Raw genomic sequence first — 20,000 nt, forward strand, 5'->3', positions numbered from 1 at the left:
TTGTACTTGAAAAGCTCTTCAGAGCCTTTTTAAGTTCACTCAGGTTGTGAGCAGAGCTGTTTTCTGAAGATATCTTGTACAGAAGTTGAGTAAAAACTGAGGTTTAGGTTTTAGGTTGGTGGTACCTGTTCTTCCTCTGTGTGTGCGTGTTTTTCCCCTGTGCGTGCGTGCATGTGTGCGTGTGTGTGCGTGTGTGTGTGTTTGTGTGGATGAGATTGTTGGGGCTTTTTGCTCTCTTGTGTGTATGGATTTGTGTGTGTGTGTGTTTGTGGGAATATTGTTCTTTAGTATTTGACTAACATTAACATGGTGTACAGATAAGGAATATTGGCTGTTAGTGTCTGTGAATCTAAATGGGAAAAAAAACCCTGTTAGAATACAGCTCCTTTCCTCAGACTGACTCTTAATGCGTTTCATCTAGAAATAGACCAGTGTTCTGTGCTGTTTCCCCTCCTCTATCTGAAAATAAAATCAGTGGTCAGTGAAGCACAGCTCCACGGCCGCTCTCTTTGTGTGTGTGTGTGTCTCTGTCTCTCTCTCTCTCTCACACACACACACCTGGTACTAATACTAACACACACACACACCCCTGGTACTAATACTAATACACACACACACACACTGTGATCTGTTCACTCTCACTCACTCATTATCTAAACCGCTTATCCTGATTAGGGTCGCGGGGGGTGCTGGAGCCTATCCCAGCGCACATAGGGCGAAAGGCGGGGAAACACCCTGGACAGGTCGCCAGTCCATCGCAGGACAGACACACAGACAAACACACTCACATTCATACCTAAGGGCAATTTAGTGTCTCCAATTCACCTAACCTGCATGTCTTTGGACTGTGGGAGGAAACCGGAGCTCCCGGAGGAAACCCACGCAGACACGGGGAGAACATGCAAACTCCACACAGAAAGGACCCTGAGCACCCAGCCAGGAACCGAACCCGAAACCTTCTTGCTGTGAGGCAACAGCGCTACCCACTGCGCCACCGTGCCGCCCCGTGATCTGTTCAGTTACTTGAAAATCATGAGATCCAAAGGTTTCTTTTTACATCACGCCCACTGTCTTAGAAAAATGACCATGACAAATATGTTTATGTGCTTTTGAAGGATAGGTTCATCGTGAAGATGTAATTCTCTGTCCTCATACTGTACATGATGAGAAATCATTTCCCAATGGACAGTGGGTAATGTAGTGTATAGCACTGTATAACGCTACACACTGGTTGTGATGTAATTTCCCATGAACAGTTGAGAATGACAAAGCACACAGCTGGAGCCCCCGGTTGCTGTAAAACTCCGATATACTTTCTCATCACACAACACTCTCACTCTCACAGCCGCTTATCCTAATCAGGATAGGGGGGGTGCTGGAGCCTATCCCAGCACTCATAGGGCGAAAAGCAGTGAAACACCCTGGACAGGTCACCAGTCCATCACAGGCCAGACACACACACATTCATTGGGGCAATTTAGCATCTCCATGTTTCTGGACTGTGGGAGGAAACCCACACAGACTCTGGGGAGAACATGCAAACGCCCTGGAATCGAACCCGGGACCTTCTCGCTGTGAGGCGACAGCGCTACCCACTGCACCACCGTGGCCGCCCATCACACAACACAATTTTAAAAATCCTTTCCCCGGCAGCTCATTCCAGTTCACCTTTGACATTGCTTTTTTTCCCCATCCCTGCAGTAGCAAAAACATTCTGACTATGGTATTTAGCAAACCATGACCCTCCCGAAACTGCACAATATACCAAATCATGAATTTGGTTTCAACGCCCCTAGCAACTACACAAGACAGTGCAGTGTAAGCACTTGTAACTAAAGAGTAGTTATAATATAATGGGGAAGTTATTACATAAGAAAGTAGACATAAGGCTCTTAGTAATTTGGGTACATATATTCTTCTATATTCTATATTCATATATTATGTGCAATGCAATATTAAACCACACTGTGTCTTTGAAAGCAGTTTCATGGTTACAGATCTACTAATGGTCAGTATACCCCTCACTCTGTGATTACGTTCTCTCCTCCATGTGGGAGATGGTTTGTCCCAATCTGGGTTTGGATTTGCGTTCAGATCCATGTGGCATCTGCTTGGGTTGTTGACTAGAATCTCAGCATCAGAGCAGTGAACATTTTTTCTTGCCTCTCCTGGAAGCCATCTCTTAAAATAGCATTCTCTCTCTCTCTCTCTCTCTCTCTCTCTCATTCTACCTGTCTCTCCCTCTCTCTCATTCTACCTGTCTTTCCCCTTCATTCTACCTGTCTCTCCCTCTCTTTATCTCTCTGTTCTGCTTGTCTTTTCCCACGCTCCCCAGGAGGGACTTCTATTCTTACCCTTACTATCCGTGAGTGACCTTCCTCTCCTCTGAGGGCACCCAACCCCCTCCCCCCCCCCCCCCCCCCCCATACCTCCACCTTCCACTCTCTACTCTCATTGGCTGGCTGCTCTCCTCTGTCTAGGTCAACCTTTCAACCTTAGCTCAACCTGGAGATTAGCAATGCCATCTCCACTTCATTCATTATCCTCTCTCTCTCTCTCTCTCTCTCTTTCTCTCACTCTCTCTCTCTCTCTCTCTCTCTCTCTCTCTCTCTCTCTCCGTCTGGTCACTCCATCTCTCTTTGCCTCCTCCTATTTTCAATTTTTGTCAGTTTATTTCCCATTAATTATAATGGTCCATGTCTCCACAAACCCCTCCCACTCCTATTTTCTTTATCTCTCTCTCTCTCTGCTTATCTCACTCAAATTCCCTACCTTTTCTCTCTCTCTCTCTCTCTCTCTCTCTCTCTTTCCTTCCTCCATTCCCTGTTCTCTCTCTCTCTCTATCCCCCCCCCCTTTCTGTCTCCCTCTCTCTGTCTCTCTTTCTCTCTCTCTCTCTCTGTCTTTACAGTAGGAAGAAGGTGAATATGAATAAGGCAGCGATGATGTACCGTCAGGAGAAGACACGGAAGCTGGGGTCTCTGGACTGCAGTGCCACGGAGCAGAGTACACTTCAGCAGGATGAGCGCACCACGCACACCTTTATGGACACACATAACTGCAGTGCCCGCAGTAAGCCAGCCACACACACTCATACACACGCGCACACATACACACATGTACACACGCACACACACACACACACACACGGCCACACACACACACACACACACACACGCATACACAGCACATGTACACACGCGCACACATACACACATGTACACACACACACACACACACACACGCATACACACAAACACACACGCACGCATACACAGCACACGTACACACACATGCGCACACGCACACACACACACACACACACACGCGCACACACACACACGCCCACACAGACACTCACACACACACACACACACACGCATACACAGCACACGTACACACACGCACACACACACACACGCACACGCATACACAGCACACATACACACACGCACACACACACACAGATGCACAGACATGTGCACAATGGAGTCATTCTGTAAAACGTGCCAGTTCATTGATGCACAGGTGCAGCTTAGCTGAACCTTTATGCAAATTACCACAACTGCAGAACTGAAAAGAAACCCTTTCACTCTCCCTCTCTCTCCTCTCTCTCAATGACTCACTCACCCACTCTCTCTTGCTCACACACACACGCACGCACGCACAAACAAACACACACACATACATGCACTCACTCGCTCCCCCCTTCCCTCCAAACACACACACACACACACACACACACACTCTTCTTCCCTCTCTAACACACTCATTCACTCTTTCACCCACAGACTCACTCCCTCACTCACACACAAAAACCAAAGCTCACTGAAGGCGGCCATTTAATCCCCGTTCTTCCCCGAGTGGCAGCTTTTCCCACTCACGAACAGAAGCTTATCGACGTGTTCTGTTGTTTTCCTTTTCCCATCTGTTCTGCCTGACCTTCTCCGTGCTATCTAATGAAAAGTGGGCTGCCTCCATTTCAGTGCCATAAGCTGCCAATCACTGAGTGTCCTCCCTCCCTGATTTTAAAAGTGTTTCTTTCAGAACCCTGCTTTTGGCAGCCTCTGCTGCAGTTTGCTGTGTGGGCAGACACAGATGTAAACTTGACCTGGAGCCTTGACTGCTACAATCCGAATGCATTTTTTTTAAAAAGTATATATTTATATAAATGTATACTTACGTAACTAATGGATAGAAAAATAACCCAAATACATCTTACAAAAATGTGTTGAGTAGCACATACTAAGTAAAAACTACACTTGGTGTCTACAACGCCGTAAGCGCTGTTATGTAATTTAATGTTTGCGCCCTTACATTTTTAATATACCATTCTCTTTGTTAAAGTTCTCCTTCTTGATTTAATGATTCACTGTGTGTCTGTGCTGTACTCTTTAAGTTTTTAAATCTTGGCAAAAAACCCCCCAAAAAACTGATTTTCCCGTTTCTTATGAATATTTTAGCATTGCGCTACCCTAGCAAGTGCTAACATGTCAGCTAACCTCAGCTGTTTATACGCGGGAGAGAAGAGAGAAGAGCCATGAGGACCTAACTTTTTTTTTTGTTTGTTTAATTTAATTATTCATCGGTTAAGGCTGAGCGATTCCATTAAAATATTTTTGGCCAATTCTAAAACATTATCTCAAATGATTTTTAGAGATTTAGTTAGTTATTAAAACCCCCCCCCCTTAGCTTTTTTTTTTTCTTTTCTTTTTAAATGTATTTGTGGTTTGTAACAGACATATGAATATTACTTCTGTATTTATTTTTGTAAAGGCCCCCGCTGCGTTGTTTTTGGTTTTTTTTTCTCTTTTTTTTTGTCTGAATGCATTGTGCGGTTAGGTTGGCTCTAATTAGCTAAGGTTTGACATACGTGTCATTTCTGCTAATGCACACAGCAGTTTCCTTTCTTATTCTCTCCTGTTGTAGATGTTGAACATCCGGCTGAAAAAAAAAAAAAATTACAGCAGTATTCATGCAGTTCTGTATGGCATCCCAGGACCTTGTACCAATACCTTAACCAGCCATGCTACATAGAAGAAGAAGAAGAAGAAGAAGAAGAAGAAGAAGTTTATTTGTCACACACTCACTGAGCAATGAAATGTAGCCTCTGCATTTAACCCATCCTAACACCAGTGAGCAACACACACACTATGAGCTAGGAGCAGTGGGCAGCCGCCACCCCCGGCGCCCGGAGACCAACTCCAGGTCTTTTTGCCAGTGCCTTGGTCAAGGTCGCTGACAGGAGTACTAATCCTAACATGCATGTCTTTGTGGTGGGAGGAAAACGGATAACCCGGAGGAGACCCATGCAGACACAGGGAGAACATGCAAACAGTCCACACAGAAAAGACCTGGGGACATACCAAGTCGTACCATAATTACACAACACCGTATTGTACCTGGGGTGTACTGAACCAACCTGCGCAATGGTGTTTTCATGGTCTCGTGAAAAAGACGTCACATATTGACATTTGGACGAATGTCGATATTCGACAGATTTTGTGGGGGAAGCGTAAATATTTGGCATGTTTCCAAGTCTTCCTTCAATCCTCCATCCTTCCTCCGTAGGCAGCTGAACTTTCTTTTTTTTTCTTGGTTCTCACTTTAGTTTTTAGATTTCACTCAGAAAATGCCACAAAATATGAATATTAATCAAAGCTTTTGATACCAAAGTTTAGGATTATGGTTTGGGTTAGGGACTTTAGCTTTGTGATTTTCACATGGCCATTTTAATGTCATTGTTGTTGAATTACAGAGCCAAGATCTCATAACTTATATGTTAATTACTGAGGTTTTTCCAGATATCAAAATTTGGTGTCTTTTTTTGTGATGTCAGGTTGGACCGCATTCAACACAATACTATATCACACTATAGCATATGCAAATACATAATTCACACATATGTTCTATATCATCCAACTACGGTGACCAGATTTCTCCGTGTGAAAAACGGGACAGCCCTCACTCCACCATACCCCCCCCCCCCCCCCACACACACATTGGAAAAGCGTTAGTCCTTACGTAAGTACCGATCAATGACGAGAACTAGAGGCCGAGACTGCATCAGCATCTGAGATTGTCCCCTTGTACTTTTCGCTTCCAGCAGTTTTCTTCAGTGTGCGTTTGTCTTTCAAGAGCTTTTTGTAAAACGCTGAGCAATCCAGTCCAAAGTCTAGTCACACGGTAAGCATTGCCTTCACACCGGTTACACTTAGTTGTGATTTCTCCGGTGTCCATGTTGCGTTCATTAACGAGAACACACGCTCCACGGATGCAGATGTTCCAGACAGGCTCAAAACGAACTCCACAACTTTGGATGAGACTGCGAAGTTGACCGTCTTGCTCTCCAACTCACGAAAAACGTCTGTCCATCGCTCAGGCACGGTCGTCTTGTTCAGGTTCCACTCAGTGATGCGAGGAGACACGATGTTTTCCGCACAAACCCATTCATCAAAGAACGCAGTTTCGTCAGTTGAAGTGAGAGCAAGGATTCCGGAGTGGAAATTGGCGAGACTGCTCTGAATGTCACTCCACTCTGGGACGCTTTTCAGTAGGGCCCACTGAAGTCGTTCTGTGTTCTCTAATGAGCGGCTCCAATTTTGCAGGCACTCCACTGATGCTGAATAAAAGTTTCTCACTGCACAGAAGAAATCGTCAGCTTGTATGTCACCTGCTTCAACCAGGGCAACCAAACTGCTTTTTAATGTCAGTGGGAACGAATGGTTCCTTCAGCCTGGAATTGTAAGACATTTCTCAGGTTATGAACGTGCAAAGCCACCTCTATGGCAGATATGTAGTCTTGCTGTACCATCTCAATCGCACATTTAAAAGTGGCAGTTTACTTAAATGCGAAGCCAATCCAAAGTTTAGTGCAGGGGTGGCTGAAAAGATCTCTTAGAAACTTTGGGCATTTTTCTTGAGAAAGAAAGTATGCACGTAGACCATCGAAAAAAGGTGAAGCATTCTTTCAAGGGCCGGACCGAAGGGAGGAAACGTGTGTTACCGTGCTGTAGTAATTTCTGGTCGTCCAGATGCACAAAATCACAAAAGTCTTTCAGCTACTCTATTCTCCAAAATCTCCCTTCCTAGCTTCAACTGTAGCTTTCTCCGGGTATTACCCTTGACAGCCTCCTTGCCACCCTCCAAAGTTTGTGTTAGTGTTGTTGGCACACAGTGCAATTAGATTTTGATCCAGGCGATAATTTTTAATGATGTTGGAAATACAGTCTGTTTGTGACTCAGATGTCTCGCCCCGGCAAAGACGCAAATTCAATTAGCTTGACCTTTACCGGCCTTGTGGATTAAAATAACGCACAAGTACAGGCAGCAATTTTATATATTTATGACTGGATGCATCAATAGTCAATATGACAAATGAACATCTTTCTAAATCACACTGAAGTTCTTCTTCTGATAAAGGAGCAAGTACGTTGCATATAATGGTCTCAGATATGGTGCGGGCAGAGGAAATCATATCGGATCATATATTTTCTTTATCAGTTTCGCAGTGCAGTCAGCCAGTCGAAAACTATGCCCGTGCACAACGGAACGGTATGCAAAAAGTCCTTCACTTGAGTGCACTCTGTCGTCTTTGGGACTTTGGGCCTCACAAAAAAGTCGCTTGCACTCGGTGTGCCACACTCACGTCTTCTAGCATCCAGATGCTTTTTTTTTGTGTGTGCACATGCTGTGTGATGTCAGTTCGGCCGCCATGGGAAACGGAAAAGCCAGCCCCACAAATCTCACACCTCACCCCACCAGGCTTTGACTCTGACTCCTTTTTCAAAAATTTCAGTTCTTTTTGAAGATCCTCGTTCAATGTACAAACGCGTTTCTTTGACATTTTTCTCCAGGTTTCTTTAGTCCAAGATACTAAACCATACTCGTTCTTACACACTCGATCACTTCGCTAAGCATAGGTCTTTTGGTAGGGGAGTGGATAATGTATTGAATTGGTGTACTTTAAGTGTAATCTGGTGTGATTTTATTGGTTGTGATCGGTTCCCTTGATTGTTGACATGATGTTCTCGTGTGACTGGGGCTGCACCTTGGCCGTGTAAGCTGAGCCCGTTATTAAAATAAAGATGTTTGAACCTGGAAATACAGCACAAAACACGATTTTATTAGAATAATTCGGGACACAAAAAAAAAGCACTGAAAAACGGGACTGTCCCAGGAAAAATGGGACGTCTGGTCACCCTACATACAACACATACCACTGACACATCCCAGTAACCTGTAGTATCCTACCATACCATACCATACCATACCAATCACATCACTACACTACAATATCCATCACAACACTACACTACAATATCCATCACAGCAGTGTACAGTTACCTGTAGTATCCTACCATACCATACCATACCTATCACAACACTACACTACAATATCCATCACAACACTACACTACAATATCCATCACAGCAGTGTACAGTAACCTATAGTATCCTACCATACCATACCATACCATACCATACCATACCATACCATACCATATCACAACACTACACTACAATATCCATCACAGCAGTGTACAGTAACCTGTAGTATCCTACCATACCATACCATACCATACCATACCATACCATACCATACCATACCATATCACAACGCTACAATATCCATCACAACAGTGATAAAACGTATGCCAGTACAGTGACAGTAATATCAATACGCGAGTTCTACCGCATCTCACCGGACACCATTCTGTCTGTGTGTATCTCTGTCTGTGCAGATGACCAGCGGAGCTCTGTGAACGAATCCAGCAGTTTGTTGGGCAGCTCACCGCGTCGTCTCTGTCGTAGAAAAAGCTCCCCGTACCACACGGGTCAGCTGCACCCTGCCGTGCGTGTGGCCGACCTCCTGCAGCACATCAACCAGATGAAGACCTCCGAGTGCTACGGCTTCAAACAGGAGTACGAGGTGAGAGAAAGATGGAGATGGAAAGATGGATGGATGGATGGATGGATGGATGGATGGATGGATGGATGAAAGGGGTGCTGGTGCTATGAGAGACCGTGCGTCAAGTGTACGGTCAGGCCCTGGTTTAACTCAGAATGTTCTAGAAATAAACTGAGAGGGTACCCATCTGGTCGAAACTTAAGGACCTAAGTTTTCGGAGGTAATGCGTTTTTAGGTTTCGGAGAACGCGTCTGAGAAGTCGCCTGAGGGCTTTCTTTTGTGTGTTTGTCATACTCGCAGTGGGACTGATTGAAATCGATCTCGAAAGTCTCTCATGAAATACAAATGCATTTGAGATGCTGTGCGGAAACGCAACTGAAAATACATTATAACTCATCCAAAATGTACGAAATACATTATAACTCATCCAAAATATACAAATACTTGTCGACTTCAGTTGTAATAATGTAGCACCTCATTTCCCTCTAATACATGTTTAATGGCTCTTTGCTCTCAGTGCAGTTCTTCTAACAGTAAATTCTTTTCTTTTTTTTTTCTTTCTTTCTTTTTCCCTTTCTTTCTTTCTTTCTTTCTTTTTTTGAATAGGAGTAAGAGCATTCAAGCAGATAAATCCACATTTTCTTTCATTCTCTATCATCTCTAACATTACAAATGCTTTCCATAGCAGTTCACTAATAAAAGTTTTGCAGGATAGCGTTTATATCTTTTTCCTTTTTTTTTTTTTTTCTAACTCTGTGTTTTAGGAGATCTATTAAGGACACCCTCCCCTCTTGTTGCGAGTTGTTTCTTTTCTTCTGTCTTTTTTTTTTTTCTCCTCGACTTTCTTTTACTCAAATCTCCCCACGGAATACAGATTTGCTTTTCGATTCATTAAGCCGCGCCCTTGGGGCACACAGAAAATTCTCCTTCCGAAATCAATGTACAGGTCATTTTCCCGTGCTCCGACTCGGAAAGTGTCACCGGCTGAGGGAAAACAGGATGACAGCCGTCAGTGGGGGGGACAACTGTCAAGCTTCATAAGTCCTGTCCCCCACAGCGGAAAAAATAAAAAAGACCACACTGACCATTGATCAGACCTCTGCACGGCATGCTGGGAACAATCACGATTATTTATTTATTTATTTATTCTTAGTTATTTGCGTATTTGTTTGTTTATTTATTTTTATTTATTTATTTTCCCCAGACAAATTCTATCAATGTGAGTCGGAGGTTCTAACCACATATGCTGCTACTGCTTCCAAGTCCAGATGTGTCCTATGCAGAATTTTCTGCTTGAAATGTAATTGTGGTACTTTTGTGGGGTTTTTTTTTTTGTTTTTTTTTTTTAATTATGAAGGATGCTTATAATTTGTGTAACACCTAAGTGGGTGTTTCATTTCCTGCGATGGAAACGAACTCGGACGTATTTCCTGTGAGCGGCGAGCGTTTAGTCGTCGTTTCTTTTCTGTCGCGTTCCGGTGTCTGATGCCAACGCTCATTCTACGAGCCGAAACATATCTATTTTTTCAGACGAGAAAAATGCGCTTTTCAAAATCCGTACGCTCGTAAGACAGGCCGCGGCTTTAACCGAGCTTTAACCTCTGCGGTTCAGACCCTCCCCGTCTCAGACGGAAGAGCCTGGATCCTGCACGTGCTGTTTTCATTTGACTGAAGATTCCTCCGCCGGCCTGCGTCTCTGTGGAGTTGAGTTAAGAGCTGGGAGCCTGCACGCCTGGAGGATTCAGAGAGGAGGAGAAGAGAGGAGGGGAAGAGAGGAGAGGAGGAGAGGAGAGGAGGGGAAGAAGGGGATATTGATTGTGTGATTTGATGCAGGAGGGATGAAAGAATGGAACGAATGAAATGAAAATGTCATGCTGAGTGCCAGCTGAGGCTAAGGTGTTCTTCACTTTCAGTATCTCAAGACAGATGGGGAAAGAGAGAAAGAGACAGAGAGAGAGACAGAGAGAGAAATAGAGAGAAAGATGGAGATTGGGGTGGGGGGGGGGCGCTCCTAAAGGGAACACAGAAGAAAGTAGAAGTTCAAGGCCTGAGGGAAAAGAAAAAGAACAAGTGTAGGGAACAAGGACAAGAGGATTCTTTAGGTTATGGAGACAAAGAGAGCCAGGCAGAGAGAGAGAGTGTGTGTGTGTGTGTGTGTGTGAGAGAGAGAGAGAGAGAGAGAAAATGATGGAGTTAAAATGAAAAGAGATAGAGAGGATAAGTGTGAAGGAGCGGGCGAGGGGGAGAGAGAAAGTGCAGCAGCGTGAAAGGTTTGCTCCGGAGGCTGGATTAGGAGGTGCATTACCTGGCCGAGTCTCAGGCCCACGTGTAATCCCTCATCAGTATGCCTGTCCAGATCCCCCCCCCCCCCCCCCCGGATGCCTCAGGTGTGCCCTCGCAGATACATCCCCCCCCACCCCCTCCTGCCCCTCCACCCTCAGTGGGCATCAGCATTCGAGGCCAGTTAGGAATTAAGACTCAGACACATCGCTCCCCACAGAACGGTTTCAGAAGGAGGGCATGCAGACGCTCGACTTAATGGACGAGCGGGAGACGTGACTCTTGCCACTCTTTTTTTTGCCCCCCCCCCCCCCCCCCCCCCCCCCTTTCCCCCCCATTACTCTCATTTGCTCTCATTCAGATGTGGGCTCTCATCACCTCGCTCCATCTGTTTTTTGAGAGGGATGTGGAGAGGTGGTCAGGAGTCTAAGGCAGGGGCTATGAGGTGCAGCCCTTAAGCAGCATAGCCCCCCCCCCCGGGACAGGAAACCAGAGCTGTCTTTCTCTCTCTCTCTCTCCCTCTCTCTCTTGCGAAGATTTCTCTGTCTGTTCCTACCTGCGGAGGATGGCAGCCACATACCAGGGCAGAGCTGCAGCAGTAGCTTAGGCAAAGAAAAGCAAAGCAACAGGATTAGACCCAAAAGAGACTTTACTGTGTTATATGCTGACGAGACATAGATACAAACCAAGAAAAAGAGGGCAAAAGGCCAAAGGAGAAAAAAAAGGGATAAACTGAAGACTGGATGGTTTTATTCCGGTTCGCAACATGCCCTGTCCCCAGTATTTTCAGTGTAGTTCCTCACATAAGCAGACACCTGTCTTTAAACCGCGGAACGAGTCCCACCCCCTCCGGGCACGGCCTGGAATAACTGTGGCAGCTTCGTTATTTAAGGGGGGGGGGGGGGGGGGGGGGGTACGAATCATGCTCCTGGGGACCCACAGCACTGCACGTCTGAGAAATCTCTCGAACCCGCTCGAAAACGCCTGCGACAGTTAGTCAAGGGGTTTCATGGTTACCTGATGAGCTGGAGCGGGTGTGTTAGAAGAGGAAGAGATTTTAAATGTGTCGAGTAGTGGTCCGAGGTTGTCCGTAAGGAGCAGTATCGGGGGGGGGGGGGCACTGGCTTGTCCTGCAACATTTGACGACAAGAATCAAATCACAGGAGACGTTCTAAAAAAACGAATGGAGAGAATCCATCACGGTTCTCTGGGGGTTACTGTTTTTTTTTCTTTTAGATTTGCTATCCTGTGGCAGTTTGAGCTGTTGTGCTGTTTGAATCTCTCTTTCTGTCCTATTTTTTTTTTCAAAACTGTGAGATATTAGATATTATGGAGGCCTCTCTAATGTCCTATACATATTCATTTATTTTCTGCTACAGTAGCATGTATAATATGTGTATGTCAGTTCACCATCAGTAATCTCCCTTATTCCATTGTCTGACCTGAGAGACAGTAAGTGCATGTGCTAGTGCATGCGTTAGTGCATGTGTGAGTGCATGTGTGAGTGCATGTGTGAGTGCATGCGTTAGTGCATGCGTTAGTGCATGTGTTAGTGCATGCGTTAGTGCATGTGTTATACTCTGGGTCACGGAACAGCCACTCTTTTTACATATTCATATCTATAGGTCCCTCTATATATCAGTAATAACTATGTAATTACGCAACCGCTGTAGTCCCTAGTACTTACTGCTCTGTAGGTACCTGCTGTCACATGGCAGACATACTCAGTAACTGGTTATTAACGTTTTATTACGTGTACTGCCTGGAGTGCAGTGGAACAAAAATACCTGTGACACAGTGACACTACACTGCTACATGTAGTTATTGATAACCATGTAATTACATGGTTACTGTGGCTGTCTAACCTGAAGTGGTTCTCATATATGTAAACATGTTATATTCTTTAAATTCTATGCGTGTGTGTTTGTGTGTGTGTGTGTTTGTGTATAATGTATGCTTCAGAGAATGAAAAATCCTCATTTCTCTCTCTCTCTCTCTCTCTCTTCTTCTCTTTAGAGTTTTTTCGACGGTTGGGACGTGACCAAAAAGAAGGACAAAATGAAGGGCAGACATGACAGCCTCCTCGGTCGTGAGTTTTTTTTGGGTTTTTTTTTTTTTTTCCACCCCAGCTCAGCCGCAGTCATCGCTGTGAAATTCATCAGTATTCCATCGCGTCGTATTCCATTCTCAAACTGCACGTCTGAGCTCCAACACCCCATTCCGTTCACGAGTCTTCCTCACCATGCCCTGCCCACACACTCTCTCACCAATACCACCACCGCTTTAGTGCTCGAGAGATTCGGCTGCTTGCTTTTGTTTTGGGGTGTTTTTTTTTTTTTGTGTGTGTGTGTGTGTGTGTGTGTGTGTTTTCTGAGATATTTAATCAATACTGAAGTACGATTAATGACTGTATCTGTATGTTTAAGCGTCTCGACCAAAGTAAACAAGAAATCGTTTCCCTTCTAAAAATAAATGGTAGTGTTGGAATGAATTTTGATTAACGTAAACACACAAAAAAAGAACTTCAGTATATATTGATTTGATATATTTCTCTTAGAAATGAGAGAATGGGAGAAGATCTCAGATCTCAGAGGGTCGCTGTTAGCTCTCACATTAACACAGTCCTTCTGTTTTGAGAATCGACGTCTTTCCTGTGAACTTTACTGACTCTTTCCCTCTCGACCTGTCATATGATTCCAACAGACGATCGTCACCGCGTCAAACTACACTCCTTACTCGCAGACCCGAACTCCGACTACGTCAACGCCAACTACATCGACGTAAGTCCCTCTTAGGTTCTCTTCCCCCCCAACCACCGAATTCTCTCAACCAACTTCCCTTGCTTGTATCAGTGTAGTTTTAGTTGTGTGTTGCTATACCTGTTGCTACGCCTGTGAGTGATGTGGTGGGGTCGGGTTCGGGCGGAGGGGAACAGAGAGCTCAGCAAGAGCAGAGCGCGTAACTCCCTGAGGGCGCGCGAGCGAGGAAAGGAATTGGCCCTCCGGGATTTCATGGTCCGCCGCGGCCTCACGTCTGAGACGGGGGGGGGGGGGGGGGGGGGGGGGGGGCTCTCTGAAAAGGCTTAGAGTTTCCACCGTTTCAGCAACAATGGTCCATCCCCTAAGCCGCGGCGAGATAACCCAGCGACTGACTGTACGCAGTGTTCTTACCGCGTTAGTCGCCGTGATAACCGCTCCGTTCAGCTCCGGTCAGGCTTGATACGCCACCGCGCTTCAGGATCTGTTCGAAAGGCGGTGAGAATAAAAAAAAAAAAAAACTCTGTTTGAGTCCCCCAGTCAGCGTCTCACGGGCCTTCATATGGATTTCCCCGAAGGCCTTGCCACCTTTCAGAGATTTATGAATAACTTTACGGGAGAACTTTGATGTTGTGCCATTCAGAGACGCTTTGTTCATTCATAAGAACTTTATAAACTCCCAACAACAAACAAACAAACAAACCAAAACAAGTTATATTTTCTTCTGAGGCAGCTCACTTCATTGGGCTCCTTTGTGCCCCAAAGTTGAGTTTATTCAATTAAATGTTGTAATGTACCCTTTCATTTTAAGTTGAGTTAAAATCTCATTCTTTTACCGTGTATGAATTGGAAAGCATTTTTGTGTTGCCAGCTGCCATAAAGTGGATAAGACCTTATAAATGGATAAGGATCAAGACTTGCATTAGAACGTGCGGTGAATGAAACAGAGGACTTTGAAAGCTTTGAAAAGGTTGTTTTGTTTTGGTCATAGAATTGCCTCCACGAAATGGCCAAGTATACTGTTGCTACACCTGAAACAAAAACCTCCTCTTATGTAAATTTGTTTGTGGTGCTAACCAAACGGCAATTATCATACCTGCGCTAAAGTACCATCTGAAGTCTTTCCGTCGCAGCATGGAATATGGAGGTAATCAGGAATGAATCAGAAACCATTTTCTGAATTGTATTTTTGACATTTGCTTCAGAACATTCTTCTGCTGCGTTACAGAGCAGTGATGCCACAGAACAGAAAAAAATAAATAAATAAAAACAAAGCCAAAACAAAACAAAAAACAAAAAAAAAACCCAAGACATTGATGGTTATTAATAAACGGTTTCTGGCTTCTTTCATGTGGAGCTGGGCCTCTCCCTGTTATTTTGATAATGTTGCTGTGAGATGAAAGTTTCAGAATTCTTTTTTTTTTTCTCTCCTTTTTGTCTTCTTCTTGTCACTTTTAATTAGCTTCTCTACGCTCTTCTTTCTCTTTTTCTTCTCTCCCCCCGCCCTCGCCCTCTTCCTTCCTTCCTTTAACCTTTTGCATCTCTTAGATTCGGATAAACAGGGAAGTAAGTACTCTTTTTCTCTCCTCTCTTTCTCTCTCTCTCGCTTTCTTTCTCTTTCATTTCCATCCTATCCTCCGTCTGTAGTCTGCTCTCTTTGTGTCTTTTTTGCTGTCCTCCACTTGTTCTACGCTTCAATATCTGTTTTTTTTTTTTTTTTCGTTGCTTGTCTTTGTAACGTGAGCTTTTTTTGCCACCTTGTTCACACCAATCCACAGAGGTGGTTAGTGAGTTCAGTCCACTGGCACCTTGACCAAAGCACTGGGAATTTCAGTTCTCTTAACCCACTAAGGCCGGATGTGACATTCGAGCGTATATCCCTTTAAGACCGGGTTTGCGTGCGTCTCGCTTTAGAGCCAAATACGTCGTGAACGCGTTTTAGATGATGTCATCGCTTTTGAGACCCGTGACCGACACACGCGGGGAGGACGAAATGCTTTGTTTGTTTGTTTGTTTTTTTTCAGCGCGAAATGCTTTGTTTTGTTTTCCTGAGTGAGGGGGGTGCATCAAGGTTCCTCCCCTCGCTCAGGTCATCAGCCACCGTCACTGTCTGAGGCCGCACATTTAGAAACGTTTTTTTGGTCCTGCGCGGAGGCTAAGAGGCTAAGAGGCTAAGACGGGCTAAGAGCGTTGATAAAAACAAACAAACAAACAAACAAAGCATTTTCGCCTTCCCCACGTGTATTTCAGCGAATCGCGATGCATTTCATCGGTCACGAGTCTTGAGAGCGATGACATCATCTAAAGCATCCTGGCTCTAAAGGGAGAAACACTCAAACGTGGCACCTGGTCTTAAAAGGGATCACGCCGCTGTTGCGTCCGGCCTTGATGGGTTACTGTAAATTGTGGAATCGCAGGAATTCTGTGAATCTAGGCATTTCCCTGTACATTTTGGTGGGAAAGGGTGTTTGGTTGTGAGTTTTTGTTTTGGCTGTGAGTGTCATCATCTTTCGCACGCCTCTTCTAATCTCTCCTAATTTTATTGTTTGAATTTGATTTTGAAATCTCATCTGGTGCGTCTGAGGCTAAGCAACAGAAGGGGGGGAAAAAACTGTAAAACTGAGGCAAAGAGAGCTTCGGTGAAGGTTTATTTTTCTCTGTCTTTCTTTTTTTCTCGTCTGAGCGGCTAATTATTCATTCAAAGCGTATTAACCTAGTATTAAGGAAGACTGAGCAGGAGTAATGTGTTGTGCTTAGCGCTTCTTTAAACTGTTGTAGACTGCAGATGGAGGTCTGGTGTAGGCTGATACCAAAAAAAACAAAAAAAAAAAAACCTCACTGTCAGTCACTTTCAAGGGACACAAACCTCCCCAACTCTGTACTGTAGAACAGAAACATCCCTGCAGTCCTGCATTTCTCTCTCTCTCTCTGTCTCTCTCTCTGTCTCTCTCTCTCTCTCTCTCTCTATCTCTCTCTGTGTGTGTGTCTCTCTCTCTCTGTCTCTCTCTCTCTCTCTCTCTCTCTCTCTGTCTTTCCTGTTTTCTGCACATCTTTAATGCATGGATACCAGTTTTTTGCAGGCAATTCAAATAAAATCATTAGATAAGAGCAGAGCTGCTAACTGTAAATACCATCTTTTTTTTTTTTTTTTTAATATTTCAGATACTTGAACACTTTGCCTAAAATGTCCGCTCCAGGTGCTCTGTTATCCCTGATACATGCGATCATTCTAAAATGATTTATGTATTTTATTTGCTTTATTTTTTCATTTTATTAATCTTCGTTTGCTCTGAGAGTCATTCCACGTGCTCGTCACGCCGTTCCAACCCTCCAGCCATCCCATCCTTGCTCCTGCTCTCGGGTTACCGTGGCGATAGTTTCAGTGGCATGCAAGGTGCGAAGCCTCCAGAGTGTTTCGCAGCAAGGGCTCATGGGAATGTGGGGGGTCACTGCACTCTTTGCTTGGCAGGGAATCATCCATCTCTTTTCCCGTCATGTGTGTGGCATGGGAGAAATGGAATGAGATTGGGTTTTTGGGTGGGTGGGTGGGTGGATGGCTGATGGGGTTGATGGTGGTGGGGGGGGGGGGGGGGGGGGGGGGGGTGAGTATTGAGGGCATGCTGCAGAAGGCCTAGGGGAGGGAGAGAAGGAGGGAAGACTGTTTTTATTTTTCCTTTATTTTTACTCAGTCCACATACGACTGAGGATGGAGTTAACGAGAAAGAGAGGGAGGTGAACAGAATGCTAGAGAACCCTCCTCAGTACAACCCTGTGTAAGACTGCATAGACCATAACACAGTCTGTAGCTATCTTAGTGGTTTATTGGGTGTCTCTAGATTGTAAAGTTATTCCGCATCTGCATTGCAGTTATTCCTTTTACTTCGATTATTGTGTATCCAGATTAGAAGGTTATTGAGTAACCAGATTAGAATGCTATTGTGTACCAAGACTGGGAGATAATTGAGATTACAGCGCACCAAGACAATAAAGTTATCGCAGAACGAAATCAGAAGGTTACTGTTTGTCTAGGTGATGAGGTCACAGGGTATGTGAATGATATATATATATATATATATATATATATATATATATATAAAAATTCATGTAGGTTGTATGAATATTTAATGAGTGTTTGACTGGTTGTTTAGTCATTTTAACATTCTCCAACTCAAGATAAGCCTGACACACAGTTTAAACCGAGTAATTAAATTTCATGTCTCCCGCAATGCTAGAGAAAAGTCCAAAAAGAGAAAGAAGAAGAAGAAGAAGAAGCCAAAGACCAAACAAACGGGGCGCTTCTGTGACACCTTTAATCAGCATTTATTTACGCGTTCCAGCAGACGCCCCACCTCTCCAACGAGAAACTTAATCGTCTCTGGTGAACGCCAAAGCCAGTGTGCTATGCAAAGCACAAAATACAGACAGCTCATTATCTCAGTGTTTACGAAACTCAATTTAAGAGCTTTTTTATTTTAGCGTCTAGTGCTTTCATAGCTTTAGTATCACTTAGACTGATAGGGACTGGTGGGGTTTTTTTTTTGTTGTTTTTTTTTGAGTTTGCTCCAGGTAACTTTTCATTGACTTTCAGAAACTCCACATTTGAGTGAGTCGTTGTTTGATTATGTAAACACTAAGTCTAGTTTCTTTCTGTTTCTGCTTTTGGGAACAGTAATTCAGTGAGGGGTTTTTTTAATGATTATGTAGGCAGAAAAAAAAAAAAAAAGACATTTTACTTTTTTGTGCAAGCAGATTGTGTATCTCATTTAAAAAAGTGTAGGGAATGAGTATGTGGCGTTTATGGGGACACAGTCAGTGGCAGAGGAGGAAAATGGGCTGTGTGGAATATGATGGTGTTTAGTTTTGATGGGTTGTTGAGATGTGTTTGTTTTTTATTTGTCTGAGGAATTATGGGAGAGGATGTAGGCTGTGTGGGTTGAACTGAGGTTAACGCTGCTGCAAATGACAGTGCTGTTGTGAAAGTTAACTGTCAAAACTCTCTCTCTCTTTCTCCCTCTCTCTCCCTCTTCTCCTCTCACTTTCTCTCTCTCTCTCACCCTCTTCTCCTCTCTCTCTCTCTCTCTCTCTCTCTCTCAGGGCTACCAACGGTCAAACCACTTTATTGCCACTCAAGGTGAGTGCTGAAGCTTCAGCGATGCTATTGAAACAAAGTCTGTTTGTTTCAGTATGGTTGTCCCTATGTGTATATAATGCTGCAATCGTTTATAAGTGTGTGTGTGTGTGTGTCTGTGTGTGTGTGTGCATGTGTCTGCGTGTGGAAACACATTTAAGACTGTTGAATTAGGGGTTTGAATTATTCATGTGTAAATATTCTCCCTGGTGTTTGATGTCTTTCGCTCACTGGTTATAGAATTACCACCTAAATGTACCTCCCTCCTGATCCCCAGTACAACACATACACACACACTCAAACACAATCTCACACACATACACACACACAAACACACACACACACACACACACACACACACACACACACAATCACACACAAACACAATCACACACACACACACACACACACAAACAAAATGCCAAATGTAGAATGAGGAGAAATTTTGTGGTATTTTGTAAGACCAAATGAAGCTGCATTTGACAGATGCTGTGAGATCAGTCTGTGCGTTTCTTAAGGGGCTCTTTGGTGTAGGAATGGTGCGGGCGGCGTACCTGCACTTTCACACGCCGCACAGAGACGCGCGTACAGATGCTCTCTCTCCCTGTAGACACATTTCCGCCGCATCAACCCCCCCCTCCACGCCCCCCTCCCCCCCCCCCCCCCCCCCCCCACCCTGACAGCTGGAGGCCTTTTGTGGCCCCTCACTCGTTCAGTGCTTAAAATAATGATGATAATGATTAAGAAAAAAACACATTCAATATGAATCACAGACCTGGAAGCTGTGAGCTGTCAGCCTGACTAGCACTGGTGGGATGATAGAGTTGATCGAACAAAAAAACATGTAGGGAATGATTAAAAAATGCTGCCACACACACACACACACAGACACACCAGAGAGTCGTTGAGTCTACTCAGCAGAAGTTG

At 44.4% G+C, this 20,000-nt stretch overlaps 1 protein-coding gene across 1 annotated transcript in view; it reads left to right on the forward strand.

Moving 5' to 3' along the window:
- Positions 1–20,000, forward strand: part of ptprua (protein tyrosine phosphatase receptor type Ua) — a 139,664-nt gene that overhangs the window by 103,978 nt on the left and 15,686 nt on the right. The window contains exons 17-23 of the mRNA XM_030789339.1: positions 2,336–2,365; positions 2,913–3,070; positions 8,743–8,930; positions 13,206–13,278; positions 13,893–13,969; positions 15,494–15,511; positions 19,040–19,076. Of these exons, the coding sequence (XP_030645199.1) occupies positions 2,336–2,365; positions 2,913–3,070; positions 8,743–8,930; positions 13,206–13,278; positions 13,893–13,969; positions 15,494–15,511; positions 19,040–19,076 (581 nt within the window). The remainder of the gene's footprint in view (positions 1–2,335; positions 2,366–2,912; positions 3,071–8,742; positions 8,931–13,205; positions 13,279–13,892; positions 13,970–15,493; positions 15,512–19,039; positions 19,077–20,000) is intronic.

Source organism: Chanos chanos, chromosome 12 (assembly GCF_902362185.1).
Source record: "Chanos chanos chromosome 12, fChaCha1.1, whole genome shotgun sequence".
Classification (NCBI taxonomy): domain Eukaryota; kingdom Metazoa; phylum Chordata; class Actinopteri; order Gonorynchiformes; family Chanidae; genus Chanos; species Chanos chanos.